This window comes from Oncorhynchus nerka, linkage group LG23, assembly GCF_034236695.1.
Source record: "Oncorhynchus nerka isolate Pitt River linkage group LG23, Oner_Uvic_2.0, whole genome shotgun sequence".
NCBI classification, from domain to species: Eukaryota; Metazoa; Chordata; class Actinopteri; order Salmoniformes; family Salmonidae; genus Oncorhynchus; species Oncorhynchus nerka.
In genome coordinates, this window is record NC_088418.1 from 21,122,913 (window position 1) to 21,144,165 (window position 21,253).

General features: G+C 42.1%; 2 protein-coding genes and 1 pseudogene across 2 annotated transcripts; 1 reads left to right on the top strand and 2 right to left on the bottom strand.

The window, feature by feature from the left end:
• Positions 1-6: 6 nt before the first annotated feature.
• On the bottom strand, positions 7-2,736 carry LOC115106445 (glucose-6-phosphatase catalytic subunit 1-like). The gene is made up of 5 exons (XM_029629203.2): positions 2,370-2,736; positions 1,998-2,107; positions 1,671-1,782; positions 1,155-1,270; positions 7-1,062 (listed from the first exon to the last, which is right to left on the bottom strand). The coding sequence occupies exons 1-5, from the start codon at positions 2,597-2,599 to the stop codon at positions 557-559; spliced, it is 1,074 nt and encodes a 357-aa protein (XP_029485063.1). The 5' UTR covers positions 2,600-2,736; the 3' UTR covers positions 7-556.
• Positions 2,737-3,693: 957 nt separating this feature from the next.
• Positions 3,694-8,073, top strand: LOC115107189 (glucose-6-phosphatase catalytic subunit 1-like; annotated as a pseudogene).
• A 7,946-nt stretch (positions 8,074-16,019) lies between these two features.
• Positions 16,020-21,200, bottom strand: LOC115106447 (proteasome activator complex subunit 3-like). The gene is made up of 11 exons (XM_029629205.2): positions 21,055-21,200; positions 20,570-20,602; positions 20,405-20,467; positions 20,206-20,310; positions 20,066-20,114; positions 19,671-19,789; positions 19,468-19,536; positions 17,229-17,296; positions 17,093-17,147; positions 16,818-16,904; positions 16,020-16,711 (listed from the first exon to the last, which is right to left on the bottom strand). Exons 1-11 carry the CDS (start codon positions 21,094-21,096, stop codon positions 16,631-16,633), a joined length of 771 nt encoding a protein of 256 aa, XP_029485065.1. The 5' UTR covers positions 21,097-21,200; the 3' UTR covers positions 16,020-16,630.
• Positions 21,201-21,253: the final 53 nt, after the last annotated feature.

Consider the following 21,253-nt stretch of genomic DNA (forward strand, 5'->3'; position numbering starts at 1 on the left):
AAGGGATGTATTTGAAAGGTTTTTATTATAAATATCTGACCATTTCCAAAAATATTTAACAGGAAAAACACAGTTACAAAACAAATATGAACATTGTTATATATTACTTTCTTAGAACACACTGTAAAGCAGGCCACTAAAGTTTTGGGCTCATATTCTCCTGGACTTTAGTTTGCTTTATCTTTTTTCAAAATGAGGTTTAGTCAAAGCAACTGCAAGGAAACATTCACTTCTGGGCTCCTGAGTTCGCACTGAACTACTTCTAAATTAGATTTTTTTTTATACAATTAAATCAGTGTCTTAATTGCCTCTGAATAATACGCTGGATAGTTCTTTCATTTCAGTGTCCACACTGCGTATATAGGAAAATAAGACATTTACAGTGACTGACTGGATGTATGGTAGACAAAGACCACAATAGATTGTTCATCTCTTTGGCTTTTTGGGAAGAAGGTCAATATATGGAATGATTAAGGATTGAAGCACCAGTGAACACTGTTCAATTCTGGAGTGAGCTCCATATACATAAGTCTATGTGCGTCAGCCGTCAACGACCTCACAGATGCTTCTTGCTCTGTACGCTGCTCAATGCTCCTGACATGCAGTAGGGGATGATGCTCACGGTTGCCAAGGGGACAGTGGCGCTCTTACAGAAAGACAGAAGGTAGAAGAGGGCGGCGGTGTGCGTGGGGGGCTTGAAGGAGTCAAAGAGGTGCAGCAGGAGCAGCGAGGTAACGATACATCCCACCCTGAAGGGGGTGCTGCTGTTCTTCTTGCTCTCGGTGTAGAGGGGCGAATGCATGCCCAGGCCCAGGCCAAACAGGGTGCCCATGTTGCGCAGGAGGCTGGCGAATGGAGTGGAGTCCATGTGGACCCATTCAGCCCTCACACACCACTTCTGGGCTTTCTCCAGGGTCCACAGCAGGTCCACGCCCAGAGCCTTCAGCAGCACGTAGAAGCCAACAGCGAAGGAGAGCAGGAAAACGGTGGTGTAGAAGTACTTCTTCAGACTGGCTCCGTAGATCCACTGGGTTCTGTTGAAGGCCTCGGCCACAACAATACCTGGAAATCAAATAGACGGCATATTAGCATCGTGTAGTTGAACAATCTGCACATTTTGTGCCATAGTTATGAGGGTTGGGCTTTATACTGACCTGTGATGACTCCACAGATGACTTGGTGGGGGAAGTGGGCAGCAATGAAGACTCTGGAGAGACAGACACACACCTGGACTGCCCAGAAGAATGCCCACAAAGTGCCCCGCAGATACCTGCCCAGACAAGGGCGAGAGGGCGAGGAATCGTCAGCAAATACGTCATAGGCGTTTTGAAATCTGTTTGGCTGCTACAATAGTGTACAAGAAACCTCGACTACAACTAAACGTGTGTGACACTACAGGTGACTAGGCTTCTACCACTGCACATGTAATCAGTTTAAATAGACTGTTGCTTTCTTTATCAATTTCCCATATCAATTTGGCTACGGTTTCACAACAAAACAACTCGAATGCACTCTGGCACATCCCCTTCCCTTCGACAACTAAAGTTAGTTTTCATGGTAAATCATCAACTACGGTGCCGCACAGAGAACATTGATTAGCACTGAACTAAAAATGGTAAACAAGGATAAGATAATTGAGGACAAGAGAAGGAGGGGTTGAATGCTCTTACATGCCCTTGGTGGAAGCTCTCGTCTTCTTCTTGGTCAGCATGATGGCTAGGATGGAGGTGACCAGTGTGTAGTAGATGCTTGCGGCTCCCATAGCGTGGCCAGAGGGACTGCCTACCAGAGAAAGGCATACTTCAGTCCATGATCATAGCACTTTATTCAAGTAAAATGAAAACCCAACGATACTGTAGAGGATTCTAAAACATGAATATTATCAACATCATGAAAATGATAAAGCTTTGGCTATATTCACTGAATCGCAGCATATACATTTCATATCATAAGGCACTATGGGTAAAAATAAATGGAAGTAAAGTGATGCTTCTTACCTGGGCCAGTCTCACAGGTCATGGGGTATTGTTCAATGTGAGGTGCAGTGGTATTGCTGTAGTAAGGTGTTTCATGAACCCACCAATACGGCCTCTCGCCAAACAGAATCCTGGAAGGAAAGCACAAGCCACTTAGACTAATGCAGGGAATTTAATTATCACATTTTATTTGATTAAATTGACAGGGACAGTGCACACACACAGACCTTCACACCTACATTTCAATGTGTCCAGATGTAGCCGAAGGGACACATTTGATCAAGTTCTAAATTGGTATGCCAGTAAGCATTTATTTGAAGGGTACCTATATAATGACTTCATAACACACTCAAACCGTACATAACAGCAATACATAAGCTCAGCTGGACTCACCACTTGAAGACCAGGTTGAGCCAGTCTCCGATCACTGCCACCCAGATGAGTTTGATACCCACCGACTCCCGCAGGTGGAACCAGAGGGGGAAGAAGATGAAGAAGGTGTTCCTGAGGTCAGCAGCCCAGGACACCCACAGGAACAAACCCTGTGCATCCTTATAGTTAGTCTGGAGGTAATTAGTGGTGCTCACCCCATAGCTCTGAAAGGCATCCGTGACTGCCTCCATTTTCCAACTGTCCCTAGTGAACTGTCCGTCTAGGAAGCCAACGTGAGAGGTGTTGCAGAAGGAGAGCACTGTAGCTATGTAAGAGTCTGCTGGTTGTTTTTATACCAGAGGGACCCACCACCCAAAGGCATGCACAACCTGATCTTTGAACCTTGCACATGTGTAATAAAACACAACAGGACAGGGGAGGTTGTGAGGGTTGTACAGTACTAACAGGAGAGACCATACAAACAAGTACAAAGGAGGGATAAAAACAAAAGTCAATCAGTGTCTCTGTGTCGCTCACCCTGAAACAGCATGGAGACAAAAAGCTAAATTTATGATTGACCAGTGGAATTCACAATAAAACCTAACAAATAGCCTACACAATAGTTTGTGGCAAAACAAGCCAACCAAGGGGATGTGTGGACAACGGCATTGCTTTTGCTTTTCTCTATTGAAATGCAAAATCCAGTGTTTTTCTTGTAATACAGTAAGTTGTCATTGTAAGACCATGAAATGGATAAGATAGGAACTAAAAGAGTCACGTGTACCAACTTACTAAGCCCCCTTTTTGGCCAGCTTCAAAAAAACACATTTAAAAAATGTCATATTATGAAAGGCTGGAAGAGATCGAGACCAGCACACTGTCGAAAAAAAGGAATACATCCAAAACTGAGGCTTGAACGCAAAACAAAAGACGTTTATTTTATATTATGAAAGGCTAAATAAATGTTGACGATGTGCAAAATCCTCCCATTCCTCAACGACCTGCAGATAATCTGCCAGTTACACAATGAATTTTTGATGATTTTGTGAAAATTGTGGTCAGTGTCCTGTGGCTAGCCCACCTGTCAGTTACATAAGGGAATCAATCATTAAATAGTGTGGGACTTACTCCAGAGATGCTGAAAAGATAACTGACCAATAAAACTAGGTCCTGGATATGGTTCTTACCGTGCTGTAAACAAGTCTGATTAGACAACCCCCAAGCCAGGACTCACCTTAGACTGTAGCTTATTGGAAAGAAATAGTAAATGAACTTATCATTACAGCAGGTCATAAGGTCAGTGCATTTTTGATTGATTTCGTGCCATTCGTTTCACATGATAACGATGGATGTGGTTGAAGTGGTAATGACATGAAAAGGTCAATCAATAGGTCAATCAATTTTCATTGGCCTGCTTAACGTCTTCTTGCCACAATCTTTGCCAAGAGACGTACAGTCCTGGAGTGGAAAAACATTCACCCACTATCACACAGACATCCTGTTTCAGGGGCTAGCTTATCATTCTAGAGCAGAGAACTTCTGTTTACCGGTTTGGGAAACAGGAGCTCCATGTTGGGTTGTAGGCTAAAGGTCAGGGAGCCTGTCTACAACGTTCACTTGAAGGCAAACAAATGCCCTAACCTTGAATAAAGTCTGATGGGAACAGACAGTCCTGGAGCTCCAGAGGAGCTCTACCAGCTTTGGTGCACTGTCCCTGGGTTGCTGATCTGGATCCACACTGCAGTCATGGATCTTTTCCACAGCTGAGGGTGGAGGTGGCCATCCATCTGCAGACCCAGTATGGGCATTATGAGGGATGGTTTAGCCTCTACAGTGGCAGACCTACATACCACCTTCTTCTGTTTCTTCCCAAGCTGGTTCTATCTGCGCAGGGACGTGGGGGTCAAGCTCATCTGGGTGGCTGCCATCGGGGACTGGCTCAACCTGGTCCTGAAGTGATAAGGAACGGGTTAAATCAGGTTTCTGTCATTTTGTAGGTCATGGATTTTTACTACAAATTTGGAATAAATACACATGAACGAGAACTTGCGTTGTCTTGAAGATAAATCGTATAAAATACACATTTTTCATAAAAATACACTTTAGATTTGGCATTGTCATTATATAATCATTACAAAGTTGTAACATTTCAAGGAGTTGAATGGTGTCCTCTCTCTATGACAGGGTTCTATTTGGAGAGAGACACTATTTGTGGGTCCATGATACCCACTTCTATGGGACAGACACAGCCCCTGCTTAAAACAATTCCACATCACCAGTGAAACTGGACCAGGTCGGCAATGCCATAGATAGACCGATGTGTGCCAGAGTATAGCAATGCGTATCACTCAACATACCTCAAGAATATAGTAGTATTGGGAAGTGGAAGCATTATTGTCTTAGTATGTAATAAATGAATGATCATAGGGCCATAACAACCTTTGCACTTTAGTATTGATTCCCAGGGTAAATACATAGAGAATAATCTTATCTGGAAAAGGAATTCAGTTGGAAGTGTACAGTGAATTCCAGTGGAGGCTGGTGACTTGTAAAATTGAGGAGGATGGGAGACCCACGTAGATGTCAAAGTGTGTTTCAAAAATCGTCAAGAGTAATAATTTTCACCTAAAGCATTTAATAAAGACATGTATAGTACAATATAGGGAATGGGAACGAGAGGGCTACTTACACAGTGTTTGGAAGGGATCACAGCAGTGATTGAATGAGGGTATGAGGCATGAGTTGAGGTGTTCGGAGGCTTGACTTCAGTGCAGGACCGGATTTGTCTGGGAAGACAAAAAACAATAACACAACACACTACACAGTTAGACAAAAGAAGAATGAGTTAGTCCAAGCAAGGAGTAAAATCATTGTTGTGTAATAATGTGATTGTGTATGTGATTGACTCTACATACAGTAATGAGAGAAAACTGATGGAGGTACTCACTGTGCTTGGAGAGGAAACATTCAATGTGCCAGTGGATGAGTGGGTACATGAGACGTGGCTTCAGTTCATGTCAGGAGAGAGTTGACAATGGTAGTAGAGTGGACTGGTCATCACCTCTTAATCAGAGAACAGGAGGAGACTTAGCTCGAAATACAAATAGCAGATACATTCCATTACAGCTGCGCCATCGAAGGTTTGAACAAGTTTCTCCCTGAAGTTAAACATAGAGTTCACATCTTGCCCACTTGACACATCAAAGTAGCCCAAGAAACATTCCTGAATAATGCCCTGATCATCCACATACCTGACGATAACTGACAACTGCAAGCAGACTGGTGGCACCATAGGTCCCAGAGCGGGGGAAATTGTTACACCCTGGGGACTGGAGTTTTTCCTTATCTGTTAACCTAACCAGGAAAACGCTGGACCCTATAAGGTATGACAGTGATTCATCAGTTGCAAAAATATTTTATATGGTATATGATGAGACCAGTTTTTCCTAATCAAGGTACATGTTTTTTTTTTAAACTGGAGAAAAAAAAACTCCTGGCCCTGAGGTCGATGAAAACCTTGTTAAACTGCAGCAACTTTAAACTTGTTCATATTCATTATATTTAGAGTAGATTAGGAAGGGGATTTCCTCTACCTAGACACAGACAACAACTGATAGACAACAGAACTCACAGGGAGCTGAGCTTTATGAATGTTTGCATCATACAGTTCTATGCAACTGTAGGCCTTCTAAAAAAATAACTCACATCTGTCATCACTATTGATTGATTAATTCCAGTTAATAATGTTGGATTGAAAATGTATTGACAGCCTAGTCAACCCAGTTTTGAATATACACTACATTTGATCACATTCACATTTTCTCCTGACACACAAATGGACTATAAATACATAACGTTACCAATTAGTTTACCCTGACCAAGTGGACAGCGCACATAGGCTGTATGCAAATGCTCTTATTAGTAGCCTACAGTTGATTAGACTGAACAATGGTCTAGTTTTCATCCCATACAGCATGTCAGATCTCTAATGTTAAGGTGTAGCCTAGGCTGATGCAACATTTATATCGTGCGTTTTTTGCTTGTGTCTGTCAGGAGTGAGTATGTATTTTCCTCTTTGCTTGATAAAGCCGGAGGAAAGTGGAATGCCTACTTGAGCGCACGCGGGGAAAAAATGCGCTGCGTCAACCTCTTTCTTTAATCTAACTTTTAATGGATGATGTAATGAAACTATCAAATCATTCGGAATTGATTTCGACATCCCAGAAAAGACAGTAGAAAGTTCGATATGTTCAGCAAGTAACGAATTGTTACTGGGGGATTATTATTCAACGTTCCAGGCCATACTTAAACATTTAAAACTAGATAGAAAGTATGGAAAAACTATCATGGATCTATATATTTGCAAATAACTCCCCTTTTTTCCCTGGCCTTCAAATAGGTTTTGACAAACAAATCAGTACAACGACAAAAAATTGTGCTGCACTCCATTGAATTTCAAAATCCTGATGTGGCCCTCAAGCCCAAAAGGGGGTAGGTACGGTCTAGGCTTGTTTTGGAGCAGGGCCTTGTGTCTTGTTCATCTCCAGGTTCTTTCAGGTGGGGCTGTGGATGCTGCTGTGTACAGTGGAGCTGCTGGTGTGCATGTCCAAAGTCTACATGGCTGCCCACTTTCCCCACCACGTCATCAGTGGGGTCATCACGGGTCAGAGAACCAGGACTCTAGATTTCAAGATGAAGACACTTGTACCCAGCAGGTCCTGCTAACCTGGATGCTACTGCGCTGGGTTGGTTATTTTCATGTTGTCGTCCTTTCCAGGAACTCTGGTGAAATGTACAACCAGGCCTAGCATGTAGTGTAGTGTAAAAGTTATTGTATCTTATTTCAATGATCTTGTAGCTTGATGACAAACTCCCTGGTCTCTATCCATGGCAGGTATCATGGTGGCTGAGTTCTTCTCCAGAGTGCAGTGGATCTGCAGAGCCAGTCTGAAGAAGTATTTCAACACCACCATCTTCCGGCTCTCCTTCGCTGTGGGTTTCTACGTGCTGCTGAAGGCTCTGGGCGTGGACCTGCTGTGGACCCTGGAGAAAGCCCAGAAGTGGTGTGTGAGGGCTGAATGGGTCCACATGGACTCCACTCCCTTCGCCAGCCTCCTGCGAAACATGGACACCCTGTTTGGCCTGGGCCTGGGCCTGGGCGTGCACTCGCTCCTCTACACCGAGAGCAAGAAGAACAGCAGCCCGCCCTTCAGGGATGTATCACTTTCTCCTTATTGCTGCTACAGATCTTGGATGGCTTGATGTTCCCCTCCAGGAACCAGGCAACGTTCTACGTGTTGTCCGTCAGTAGGTGTGCTGCTGCCCTATTCATCCCCACAGCTCTGGTTCCCGGAGGACTCTCCTGGATCTTCCCAGGTTAAAGTGGGGCGGCTAAACTGAAATTTTCATAACAATCGTTCACTTTGTGAAAAAAGTGCAGAGGTAGAAAAATGTACACTGAAGTAATTTCAGTTGCTTTGGCAGCACTATTGTACAAACCAAGGACTATGGTGGAAGTTGAGTGTAGTTGTCACCTGGAGGTGTGTAAATCTGTTGGACTATCAGAAACTGTTTTGATTTGACAAATTAATTGGCTTGCTAAGCTCATGAGCAGAGAGTGGGAATGGGTATGGGAAGCAAGAACACCTCAAGAGCTTGGGAATATAAGGTTCTATCTGCAAAAAAAATATTCTGAGATAATTGGCTTTAAAGTTTTGAACCCTCATTGGTTTGAATGGTGTCAGCTATTTTTTTTTATCTTGTATTCTTTTGAACTTAACAACATTGGGGTTTTTGCTGTCCTATATAGGTAGAGAACATTGAACAGAACAAGGGTATGTCAATAACAACATAAAAGCAGATAAAAGCTCTAGACCTGTTTCTTCAAATAGATTGCTCTGTTTGTTCCTAATTAAATGTACATGTTACATACAGTATATGCAATCCTGTGTATAGCAACATATCATTTCTGGGGAGACAAGTGAAAACGTGTGATTCAGTAGAAAAGTTCGGAGGACAGTGAGCAGCTGAATCTTCTGTTACAGTAAGCAATGCTAGAAGACTAGGCTATCTTCAGCGTTGTGAAAAAGACTTCCACTGTCTCAGAGCATTCATACTGGAGTTTCTCTATTTCTTTGTGGTGGTTATGTCTCTTGGGTTCAACTTGATGTTAGTGAATGACACTGTGCTGGTGTGGCTCCTTCGATGACAACAAGAGGACAAAGGGTGATTATCAGGCCCTGGACTCTGGACCCTGATTGGTGAGGATCAAGACTGGTTGTACTATAATGTACAATAAGTGTTTGCATTTTATTTACTAGATGATGTTGTGAACAAGGTTGCCTTGATTAATGAGCAAAAGCCCTTTTGCTTGGTGTACACAAATATTTATTTTTTTACTTTGAGTTAGTTTTTCAGAGAAAATTACCCAAAATGCCAATACTGATTAATTAATTATTACTAGGGATTTTAAACATTTACTACTAGACGACCGACCCTCAGCTCAATACATAGCAACACTCTTTACCTCATGCCCACTGACGTTGGGAGTTTTGGGCATGGAGGCTCAATGAGCAGCACTTTTTGTGTACAGAACGATGACCATGTGTATCTGTGCGTTAGTGATACATACCAAGTATACTGCTTCAATCAAACTTACCAGCAATAATCAATAAATACTTGACTGTACATTGTCACATGTCAACACTACTGTACAATAGTCTACTTAACTTGACCCTGATATCAAGTCAGTGACAATCCATCCTATCATTGCCAAGTATTGTGACGGACATGCATATTTCCTATGGTGACTTAATATTGTACATCCATCCAACCTCGTGTTGTTTCTCTCTTTCAGCTCTTATCTTCAAGTGTATCGTGGGTTTTCTTCCTATGCTCACCTCATAAAACGATATAGTATATCTATACAGTACAGCTCGATTTGCAAATCTCCCAGTAAATTACCATAATTTTCAGAAATGTTGGTAATCTATTAAAAATACCTTGGTAATGTATACTAGAATAACATAACACATAAGATATACATGTTCTTGTCCTTATAGTGGATAGACCATATGGTTGAAGAGAAAATTGCTTAATCAATTAAAAAAGCATCTAATGAACTATGACATAATTAGCAATTAACCCTGCAACTCTTCCAACTATTTACTTTTTTCACAACTGTGGTCATGACTGTTTTACAATGTAAATGAAGGTTGGGTTTGTTTCAATCCTGCCCACATAACCACAGCTGGCAGCACACAAGTAATTATCAATTCTGGGTGCAGCTGCACAATACATTTTTGGTTTACTTTGGACATCCCTATGAGGCCAGTTAGGGACCATCGGTAAATTGCACAATGTACATGGGACAATATGTAAACATTTCAATAGCTCAAAATTTCAATCACTTAATATAAATAGTGGAAATTCATATACAAATATTGAAAGCATTTTTTTTTAAATCTAAAGGTGCGTCTTATTTGCATTGTGTAATTGATTGACGGTCCCTATCTAGCCCGGAGATATGCTATCCAAAGTTAAACCAACTTACCATGGTCGCACACCAGTCGGCTGAAGCTATTTGGCGAAATAATAAAAAAAATAACTCTTCCCACCACCAAACACGCACGAGACCCCCACATCAAATCATACCCCAACTCAGGTTTGAATTCAGTCATGGTAGCCATAATTTCTTAACGAACCAAATTAGGAAGTGCAGTCGGCCTTTAAAGATCTATCAGTGAGTAGCTATGTTTCCATTCACTTGTGGAGTGATTTTTTGTCGACATTTAGAAAGTTTGCATAGAAAATAGTTGCAACTGCTAGGGTGCGTTTCAAATCAAATCAAATTGTATTTGTCACATGAGCCAAATACAACAGGTGTAGTAGACCTTACAGTGAAATGCTTACTTACAAGCCCTTAACCAACAATGTAGTTTTAAGAAAATACACCCCCCCCCCAAAAAAGGTAAGAGATAAGAAAAACAAATAATTAAAGAACAGCAGTAAATAACAATAGCAGGGCTATATACAGGGGGAACCGGCACAGAGTCAATGTGTCAATGTGCGGGGGCACCGGTGTCGAGGTATTTGAGGTAATTATGTACATGCAGGTAGGGTTATTAAAGTGGCATAATAACAGAGTAGCAGCAGAGTGGGGGGGGGGGGGGGTGCAAATAGTCTGGGCAGCCATTTGATTTGCTGTTCAGGAGCCTTATGGCTTGGGGGTAGAAGCTGTTTAGAAGCCTCTTGTGGACCTAGACTTGGTGCTTTGGTACCGCTTGCCGTGCAGTAGCAGAGAGAACAGTCTATGACTAGGGTGGCTGGAGTCTTTGACCATTTTTGGGCTTTCGTCTGACACCGCCTGGTAAAGAGGTCCTGGATGGCAGGAAGCTTGGCCCCGGTGATGTACTGGGCCGTACGCACTACCCTATGTAGTGCCTTGCGGTCGGAGGCTGAGCAATTGCAATACCAGGCAGTGATGCAACCCGTCAGGATGCTCTCGATGGTACAGCTGTAAAACCTTTAGAGGATCTGAGGACCCATGCCAAATCTTTTCAGTCTCCTGAGGGGGGATAGGTTTTGTCATGCCCTCTTCACTACTGTCTTGGTGTGCGTGGACCATGTTAGTTTGTTGGTGTACGTCAAGGAACTTGAAGCTCTCAACCCACTCCACTACAGCCCCGTCGATGAGAATGGGGGTGTGCTCGGTCCTCCTTTTCCTGTAGTCCACAATCATCTCCTTAGTCTTGATCACGTTGAGGGAGAGGTTGGTGTCCTTGCACCACCCGGCCAGGTCTCTGACCTCCTCCCTATAGGCTGTCTCATCGTTGTTGGTGATCAGGCCTACCACTGTTGTGCCATCAGCAAACTTAATGATGGTGTTGGAGTTGTGCCTGGCCATGCAGTTATGAATGAACAGGGAGTACATGAGGGGACTGAGCATGCACCCCTGAAGGGTTGAAGAGCAGCGTGGCGGATGTGTTATTACCTACCTTTTTACCACCTGGGGGTGGCCCGTCAGGAAGTCTAGGTTCCAGTTGCAGAGGGATGTGTTTAGTCCCAGGGTCCTTAGCTTAGTGATGAGCTTTGACATCACTATGGTGTTGAACGCTGAGCTGTAGTCAATGAATAGCATTCTCACATAGGTGTTCCTTTTGACCAGGTGGGAAAGGGCAGTGTCGAGTGCAATAGAGATAGCATCATCTGTGGATCTGTTGGTGTGGTATGCAAATTGGAGTGGGTCTAGGGTTTCTGGGATAATGATGTTGATGTGAACCATTACCAGCCTTTCAATGCATTTCATGGTTATAGATGTGAGTGCTACGGGTCGGTTGTCATTTAGGCAGGTTACCTTGGTGTTCTTGGGCACAGGGACTATGGTGGTCTACTTGAAACATGTTGGTGTTACAGACTCAGACAGGGAGAGGTTGAAAATGTCAGCGAAGACACCTGCCAGTTGGTCAGCCCATGCTCGGAGTAGACGTCCGGGTAATCCGTCTGGCCCTGCGGCCTTGTGAATGTTGACCTGTTTAAAGGTCTTACTCACATCGGCTGCGGAGAGCGTGATCACACAGTCATCCGGAACAGCTGATGCTCTCATGCATGTTTCAGTGTTACTTGCCTAGAAGCGAGCATAGAAGTTATTTAGCTCGTCTGGTAGGCTCGTGTCACTGGGCAGCTCTCGGCTGTGCTTCCCTTTGTAGTCTGTAATATTTTGCAAGCCCTGCCACATCCGACGAGCATCGGAGCCGGTGTAGTACAACTCAATCTTGGTCCTGTATTGACGCTTTGCCTGTTTGATGGTTCGTTGGAAGGCATAGTGGGATTTCTAATAAGCTTCCGGGTTAGAGTGTCGCTCCTAGAAAGCGGCAGCTCTACCCTTCCATTGAATTATCTTGTGTCGATCAAAACAGCTGGACATAATGAAGTCACACCAACAACAACAAAAATTGTCGTAAATACCTAGTGTCGGATAAAAATGTTCTGGTTGAAGTGTTTCCATTACTCATTTAGGCAAATTATGCATAAAGAAATTGCAGACAGCCTGTAGGCTATGCCCTCCCACCTATCTGTTTCAAGTCTTAGGTAGCCCGTGAAAGCCAGCATGAATAGAATGCAATAATTGACGAATACTTGCCATATTCTAATAATGATCATGTTTCAACGCATCAGCACGGTCGGTGCCATGGTGAAACTTGCACTCCTGTAGATATGAAATAATATATATATATATATATATATATATATATATATATATATATATATATACTGAACGAGTCAAAAGTTTGGACACACCTACTCATTCAAGGGTTTTTCTTTATTTTTACTATTGACCTATTGAGTATATCTGTTTTACAGCTTTGTCATTATATTTTTCATATTTAAAACATCTTATTTTATTATTTTCTATAGGCCTATTTTGCATGTTATTAAAATGACCTAAAATCCTTAAGTTTCCAAAATGTTGGTAGTTTACTTACATTTCTTAATAAGTTACCGGTAACATTCCCTCCCTTTGCAACCCTGAGTTCACCTAACATGTGTGTGCATGTGTGGAAGGGAATGCCACCAGTCTGTGAGGGAGTGTTCCTGAAGGGCTGACTTACATTCTGCCAGTGCATGGACAGAGAGTGACTGAAGGTGTGTCAGCTCCACCACCACCACCAACTCATCCAGAGTTGTGCATGGACAGAGAGTGACTGAAGGTGTGTCAGCTCCACCACCACCAACTCATCCAGAGTTGTGCATGGACAGAGAGTGACTGAAGGTGTGTCAGCTCCACCACCACCAACTCATCCAGAGGTCGTCCCCTGCCTGCACATTGACTACGTCAGGATAGGACCTGTTGGGAAACACACACACTACAGACTCCAACATACTGTAGATGTTCAAAATAGAGTTAAAGGTCCAATGCAGCCATTTTTGGCTCAATATCAAATCATTTCTGGTCGATTATTAAGTACCTTACTGTGATTGGTTTCAAAACCCAATCTTGGCAAATGTATGTTTGTCATGTAAACTAATGAGGCACATTTGTACTACGAGCTGATGTAAAGGGACGTTTTCCAATCAAATAGTCTGTGAAACATAACATACCCTGTGAAAGTAGCCGCCCTTTCCTCTTGACTTCTGTATCATGTACCCTAATCTTTTGATGAGCTTCATGACTATATCATACATTTTGTGAAAATGGGGTCATTTAATATGTATGAAATTCTATTTGTTTGTGAATTAATTTACTTCTACCAGATAAATGCCTTTTATTATTTTTTTGCGCTGAATAACATTGCGCTACGTTTTTGTCCATTGAATACCTTTCAAAAAGCCTACAAAAGTTTAAAAACGTCAAGGCTACTTCCTTGAAAATGATGTGTCAGTTGCATAGCTTATTATGTTAAGTGATCAAGATGCAGTTCAGTGGAATCAGATGTGTGTTCTTCCATGAACATCAGCCTTACATGTACCATTTAGCTCCATCTACTGGGTGACAAGGGCATTGCTGAAACAGCGTTACATCAGTCTCAATATCAAATACATTTTTGGTCACATACACATATTTAGCAGATGTTATTGTGGGTGTAGCTAAATGCTGGTGCTCCTAGCTCCAACAGTGCAGTAGTATCTAACAATTCACAACAATACACACAAATATAAAAGCAAAAGAATGGAATTAAGAAATATATAAATATTTGTTTGAGAAATGTCAGAGCGGCATTGACTAAAATACAGTAGAATAGAATACAGAATGTACATATGAGATGAGTAAAGCAGTATGTAAACATTATTCAAGTGGCCAGTGATTCCAAGTCTATGTATAGACTATGTATAGGGCAGCAGCCTCTAAGGTGCAGGTTTGCGTAACTGGGTGGAAGCCAGCTATTTAACAGTCTGATGGCCTTGAGATAGAAGCTGTTTTTCAGTCTTTCGGCCCGGCCCCAGCTTTGATGCACCTGTACTGACCTCGCCATCTGGATGATAGCCGGGGTGAACAGGCCGTGGCTCGGGTGGTTGATGACCTTGATAATATTTTTGGCCTTCCTGTGACATCGGATGCTGTAGGTGTCCTGGAGGGCTGGTAGTTTGCCCCCTGTGATGTGTCTAGAAAGCCCTGCGGTTGCGGGCGGTGCAGTTACCATACAGCCCAACAAGCTCTCAATTGTGCATCTGTAAAAGTTTGTGAGGGTTTTAGGGGCCAAACCAAATTTCTTCAGCCTCCAGTGCTCCCTCTGCTGTTTCCTGAAGTCCACGATTAGCTCCTTTGTTATGTTGATGTTGAGTGAGAGGTTATTTTCCTAGCACCACTCTCCCAGGGTCCTCACCTCCTCCCTGTAGGCTGTCTCATCATTGTTGGTAATCAGGCCTACTACTGTTGTGTCGTCTGTGAACTTAATGATTGAGTTGGAGGCATGCGTGGCCTTGCAGTCATGAACAGGGAGTACAGGATGGGGCTGAGCGGAAGTGGAGGTGTTGTTTCCTACCTTCACCACCTGGGGGTGGCCCGTCAAGAAGTCTAGGACCCAGCTGCACAGGGCGGGGGTTCAGACCCAGGGCCCCGAGCTTAATGATGAGCTTGGAGCATACTATGGTGTTGAATGCTGAGCTATAGCCGATGAACAGCATTCTTACAAAGGTATTTCTCTTGTCCAGATGGGATAGGGCAGTGTGCAGTGCGATGGCAAAGTTGAGTAACAGTGGTCCAATGTTTTTCCAGCTCAAGTACTATAGTCAATGTGTTGATAGAACTTCAGTAGCGTTTTCCTCTAATTTGCTTTGTTAAAATCCCCAGCTACAATAAATGCAGCCTCAGGATATGTGGTTTCCAATTTGTATAAAGTCCAGTGTAGTTCTTTGAGGGCCGTCATGGTATCAGCTTGAGGGGGAATATACACGGCTGTGACTATAACCGAAGAGAATTCTCTTTAGAGGTAATACGGTCGGTATTTGATTGTGAAGAATTCTAGGCCGGGTGAACAAAAGGACTTGAGTTCCTGTATGTTATCACAATCACAAGTAATAAATCATGAAACATACACCCCTGCCTTTCATCCCAGAGAGTTCTTTATTCCTGTCTGCACAATGTACTGAGAACCCACCTGGCTGTATGGATGGGGACAGTATATCCTGAGTCATATTTCCGTGAAACACAGTATGTTACATTCCCTGATTGAGCTCTGAGCTCATCTACTTTGTTGTCCAGAGACTGGACATCAGTGAGTAATATACACAGAAGTGGTGGATGGTGTGCACGCCTCCTGAGTCAGACTAGAAATCCACACCGAATACCTCTTCTCCGCCGGCGGTGTTTTGGAACAGACTCTGGAAGTTAAATTGCCCTGGGGGGGTACGAACAAAGGATCCAATTCAGAAAAGTCGTGTTCCTGGTCATAATGCTGGTGAGTTACCGCTACTCCTATATACAAAAGTTATTTCCAGCTGTATGTAATAACACAGAAAAATTCTGGGAAATAACATTTTTTAAATATTTCAATTGCTTAGGAGCTAGCAGAGCTGCCATATCTGTCGGAAAAATCATACCAAAAGGTTACATCAATGGTTTGTGTGAGCAGATATGAGTGTAACGATGTCTGTATTACTTGGCATATCTTACCTCTGAAGAATATAAAGCATGATGAAACATTAGTGTTTAGAAGTAAAACCATTCCAAAATATCTTTTTTATTTTTTATTATTCAGTTAAATGAGTTGAAGAAACACTTTTCAGAGTTGGCAGCATTAAAATGACATGTCTCATTATCATTGAACAATCTAAACAATTTTACCGACAGTCTGAAATAACTGTTCTGATTCGAGTCCATAATATTCAGCATAAAGTCAGTCAGCCGTTAACACCATCACCAGGGTAATTGAAAACCCAGCAGCTAAAAAGCACTTCTGCAGTGACCTACATAGGACGGTCTCCCATCGCGCCATAGAACATTCAATAAAACAGTAGACAAAACAGTAAAAGTGGTCTTGGACCATTTCAAAAGTTTCAGAAAAGACAGCGAGATGCATGGACAAAATGGTTTTAATTTAATAAAAAAATACATAGCGTTCTTTTCCCAGAGCCATTGCTCGCTCACGGTTCGTCGAGAGACCTCATAACATACTCTTCTAAGGATTTTAAAACAATTACCATATTTTACCAATCAAGCGAAAAGATACCGGGACCATGGTTTCCTGGATTGTACTGATCTGGTAGTGATGGTCGAGCTCTAGTCCTTCTGCTACTTTGACAGCTGGCAGAAGAAGGGAACGGGAAGTGTGGCTGGGCCAGTCTCAGTACAATGCTTCAGCATTGCTGCTCCTAGGCTTCTTGATCTTGTCAATGTTCTTCAAGATCATGTCGTATAGCATTACCTGTAGCAGAGCAGATTCAGGATTAAAAAACACAATGTGTTATCTTGTGGGTAGAAATGGATGGTGAGGAAAACTATTCCTGTACATAACAGGATATTTCACTCACGTATTGATTTCTCAGCTCTGAAACTATGACCTTGAGGCTGATGTATTTCTTCTCATCAATCTCCGTCACTGTGCGCCGGTAGTCCTCCTGTTTAGAGAAAGAAAGAGACTTAAGGTAAATAGTAATGCAGGTGCATGTAAATAATGCATACTAGGGTTGGACAATATCCACATTTTCATTATGCTGCTTTGCCCTCAGTAAACGCACAGTGTAGTGACAGGTTTCTGTCTGGAAGAAGCTTGCCAACCAGACCTGCAGTTAGCAATCACACTTACCACATGTGGGTATTTTGCTATTTTGGACACTAGCTTTGCTCTTGTGATGTAGTATCTATGGGCAGACAGGATACAAGATGGTTTACATAGCCTACCACAGTAAGACTAATTGTAAAGACCGGGTTGAGGTTAGTACCCAGATATCTGGTCGAGGTACGATGCTGCTTCCCCCTCCACTGTTCGGAGTTCAGCTACGGTCTCCTCCTGCAGACACCAAATCAGTGGTGGAGCCATGGTTCAATGTAGCATACACTTAGATGAGACCTTAGGTACAGACAACAATAAAAATGGTGCACCTTTTAATACATATAGACTAGTCTAAATCCATTGCAGTTGTGCGTCCTGATTAGAGGTAGACCAATTAATCGGAATGAAGGATTAATTAGGGCCGATTTCAAGTTTTCATAACAATCGGTATTTTTGGACACCGATCATGGACGATTACATTGCACTCCATGAGGAGACTGCATGGCAGGCTGACTACCTGTTATGCGAGTGCAGCAAGGAGTCAGGGTAAGGTGCTAGCTAGCATTAAACGTATCTTATAAAAAACAATCAATCAACATAATCACTAGTTAACTACACATGGTTGATGATATTACTAGTTTATCTAGCTTGTCCTGCATGCATATAACCGAAGCGGTGCCTGTTAATTTATCATTGAATCATAGCCTACTTCGACAAACAGGTGATTTAACAAGCGCTTTCGCGAAAAAAAAAACCTCTGTCATTGCACCAATGTGTACCTAACCATAAACATCAACGCCTTTCTTAAAATCAATACACAAGTATATATTTTTAAACCTGCATATTTAGTTAATATTGCCTGCTAACATGAATTTCTTTTAACTAGAGAAATTGTGTCACTTCTCTTGCGTTCTGTGCAACAGAGTCAAGGTATATGCAGCAGTTTGGGCCGCCTGGCTCGTTGCGAACTGTGTGAAGACTATTTATTCCTAACAAAAACAGCCAACTTTGCCAAACGGGGGATGATTTAACAAAAGCGCATTTGCGAAAAAAGCACAATGGTTGCACTGAATGTACCTAACCATAAATATCAATGCCTTTCTTAAAATCAATACACAGAAGTATATTTTATTAAACCTGCATATTTCGTTAAAAGAAATCCAGTTTAGCAGGCAATATTAAACTGGGAAAATTGTGTCACTTCTCTTGGGTTCATTGCACGCCGAGTCAGCGAAAATGCAACAGTTTGGGCCTCCTGGCTCGTTGCGAACTAATTTGCCAGAATTGTACGTAATTATGACATAACATTGAAGTTTGTGCAATGTAATACGGTTCCGTATTTCACTGAAAGAATAAACGTTTTGTTTTCGAAATGATCGTTTCCAGACTTGACCATATTAATGACCTACGGATAGTATTTGTGTTTGTTATTATATTATTTGATTGAGCAGTCTGACTGAGCGGTGGTAGGCAGCAGCAGGCTCGTAAGCATTCATTCAAACAGCACTTTCGTGCGTTTACCAGCAGCTCTTCGCTGTGCTTCAAGCATTGAGCTGTTTATGACTTCAAGCCTATCAACTCCCGAGCTAGTTAGCGGGGTGTGCGCTAATAGCGTTTCAATCGGTGATGTCACTCGCTCTGAGACCTTGAAGTAGTTGTTCCCCTTGCTCTGCAAGGGCCGCGGGTTTTGTGGAGCGATGGGTAACGATGCTTCGAGGGTAGCTGTTGTCGATGTGTTCCTGGTTTGAGCCCAGGTAGGGGCGAGGAGAGGGACGGAAGCTATACTGTTATACTGGCACAACTAAAGTGCCTATAAGAACATCCAATAGTCAAAAGGTATATGAAATACAAATGGTATAGAGAGAAATAGTCCTATAATAACTACAGCCTAAAACTTCTTACCTGGGAATATTGAAGACGCGTGTTAAAAGGAACCACCAGCTTTCATATGTTCTCATGTTCTCAGAAAGGAACTTAAACGTTAGCTTTTTTACATGGCACATATTGCATTTTTACTTTCTTCTGCAACACTTTGTTTTTGCATTATTTAAACCAAATTGAACATGTTTGATTATTTATTTGAGCCTAAATTTATTTTATTGATGTATTATATTAAGTTAAACTAAAAGTGTTCATTCAGTATTGTTGTAATTGTCATTATTATACATTTTTTTTAAATTAAATTATTTTAAAAAACAAATCGGCTGATTAATTGTCCTCCAATAATTGGTATCGGTATCGACGTTGAAAAATCATAATCGGTCGACCTCTAGTCCTGATGTACTATGCCGACTGCTCCTGCATATATTATTTTGTAAAATGTACTCTGTTAATAGTTCACTGAAGTGTGCTGCAACGTACTGGCCGCCTACTTATCTTCTTTAATACATATAAAGTAAACGTGGCACCTGAATTGAAACCCCAAAGTTGTTGCCATCTTCTATTCTTGGGATAAGCATCTGAACCCACATTTTTACCTGAAGAACAAGACAGACAAATTATCAGGGACTGCAGATAATGGGTAATATGTACTCACCTAAATGTATGGTATAGATTAAGGCAAAGCCTGTGGGATAGATTATGGAAGAGACTGTGGGAATGCGCAATGTACCGTGTTACATTTCTCTATGAGTGTCCTGATCTCTGGCTTGACCTTCTCGATCAAGTCCACCAGCTTGGTGTTGCTCTTCATCATCCCACTAGGCATGATAAAGACCTTGGTGCCAGCCACTGTAGGACAGGAAGAGAAAATTGTTCCCGTGTGGCTCAGTTGGTAGAGCATGGCACTTACAGAGCCAGGGTTGTTGGTTCCATTCCCACGGGGACCAGTACAAGAAAGTGTGCACTCGCTACTGTAATTCTCTCCGCATAAGAGCGTCTGCTAAATGACTACAATGTAAGTGTAATATGAACAAGAGAACATACCTCTTACCACTGTAGGCTTGACCAGAAGTAGACACCAGAAAATAAAGAAAACACTGAAAATATGCATATAGTGTTACTCACCCATGTCCTCCCCAGTACCATCTTCCATTTTCCTCTTTTTGGCACTTTGCTGCGAAGAGGATATCAAGTTGCTTACATCTGTTACAATTACAGATTGCATTTGGTCATCACAGGGTGTTTAATTCCATTCCAAGTCTCACCGCTTCAAGTCCATCGTGGAGGTTTGAGAGTAGAATGGGGTCTGGCACTGTCAAGTTGATTTCTGAGTGTATCTCTTTAAGTTCACAGATGTTTAAAATGGGATCCTGCAAACGATGGCCCACAACATATACACTCTAAAAGGGAAATTGGAGGTCATTTGACTAATCACTTACATTGTGATGACATAAATAAGCTTACCTTGAGAAAATGGTCAAGTTCCAATAACTTATTTGGGAAAAAACTTGCAACTAGGTTCTCCGCCTGTGAAACAAGGAGTATAGTTGGAATATGACATTTAAAGCTATAATATCTAGATACTTTGTTCCCCCACTGAATACAGTACACACCAGAAAGGAAACTCACCTCCCCAGTAATTCGTTGTCTGAAAACATCGACCTGTACAAAAACAACAACTGTCATATTACAGGAAAATAATTAAATATTCAATAACCAGCAGGCATGTTTGAATACAACATGTGATTGGGATTCGATTAGGATATTGTCTGCAAGACATTGCTAATCATCAGTCAACGTCAATTCAATATGCTATCGGTCCACGTCTAAAAATTGTGTTGAATTGAGTTACCGGGTTACCTTGACACCGTTAGTGATTAACTAGCTAGCTACCAATACTCGCCCCTTATGAAACATGCGGCACAAGCAATAACCCTTTTATGTAAGGACGTGCACCTGTTAGACGGTTTCCCTGGTCCGTTATGCCAGGCACGGGAAGAAAGCAAGTTAGCTTCAGCACTTTGCCTCACTGACTAATAATTGCTAGCTAGCTAACATTACAAGCATCTTCTCCTAAAATGTCGAATGAATTGTGGACGTAAATTACGTTTTACCTTAAGATTAAGTTCATTGTCCACCTTGAGGAGTGAATTCATCTTCTTTAACCACAAATGGCAGAAATACGATTGTCCTCAATTTGGGACTAAACGTGTCAGCCACAATTGTTGTCTAAAAATTAGGTATTCAACATGAGACAACATGACATACGAACACGCCTTCACAGTAATGGTGCTTTCAAGACAATTGGGAACA

Bases quoted from the DNA above. Each gene is read 5' to 3' on its own strand.
- LOC115106445 (XM_029629203.2), bottom strand. From the start codon at position 2,599: ATGGAGGCAGTCACGGATGCCTTTCAGAGCTATGGGGTGAGCACCACT. The intron at 1,271-1,670 runs GTAAGAGCATTC...TTGTCTGGGCAG, and splicing joins AGAGCTTCCACCAAGGGCAT to GTATCTGCGGGGCACTTTGT. The intron at 1,063-1,154 runs GTCAGTATAAAG...TTTGATTTCCAG, and splicing joins CATCTGTGGAGTCATCACAG to GTATTGTTGTGGCCGAGGCC.
- LOC115106447 (XM_029629205.2), bottom strand. From the start codon at position 21,096: ATGAATTCACTCCTCAAGGTGGACAATGAACTTAATCTTAAG. The intron at 20,603-21,054 runs GTAAAACGTAAT...GTTTTTGTACAG, and splicing joins ACAATGAACTTAATCTTAAG to GTCGATGTTTTCAGACAACG. The intron at 20,115-20,205 runs GTGAGACTTGGA...TCCTCTTCGCAG, and splicing joins TCCACGATGGACTTGAAGCG to CAAAGTGCCAAAAAGAGGAA.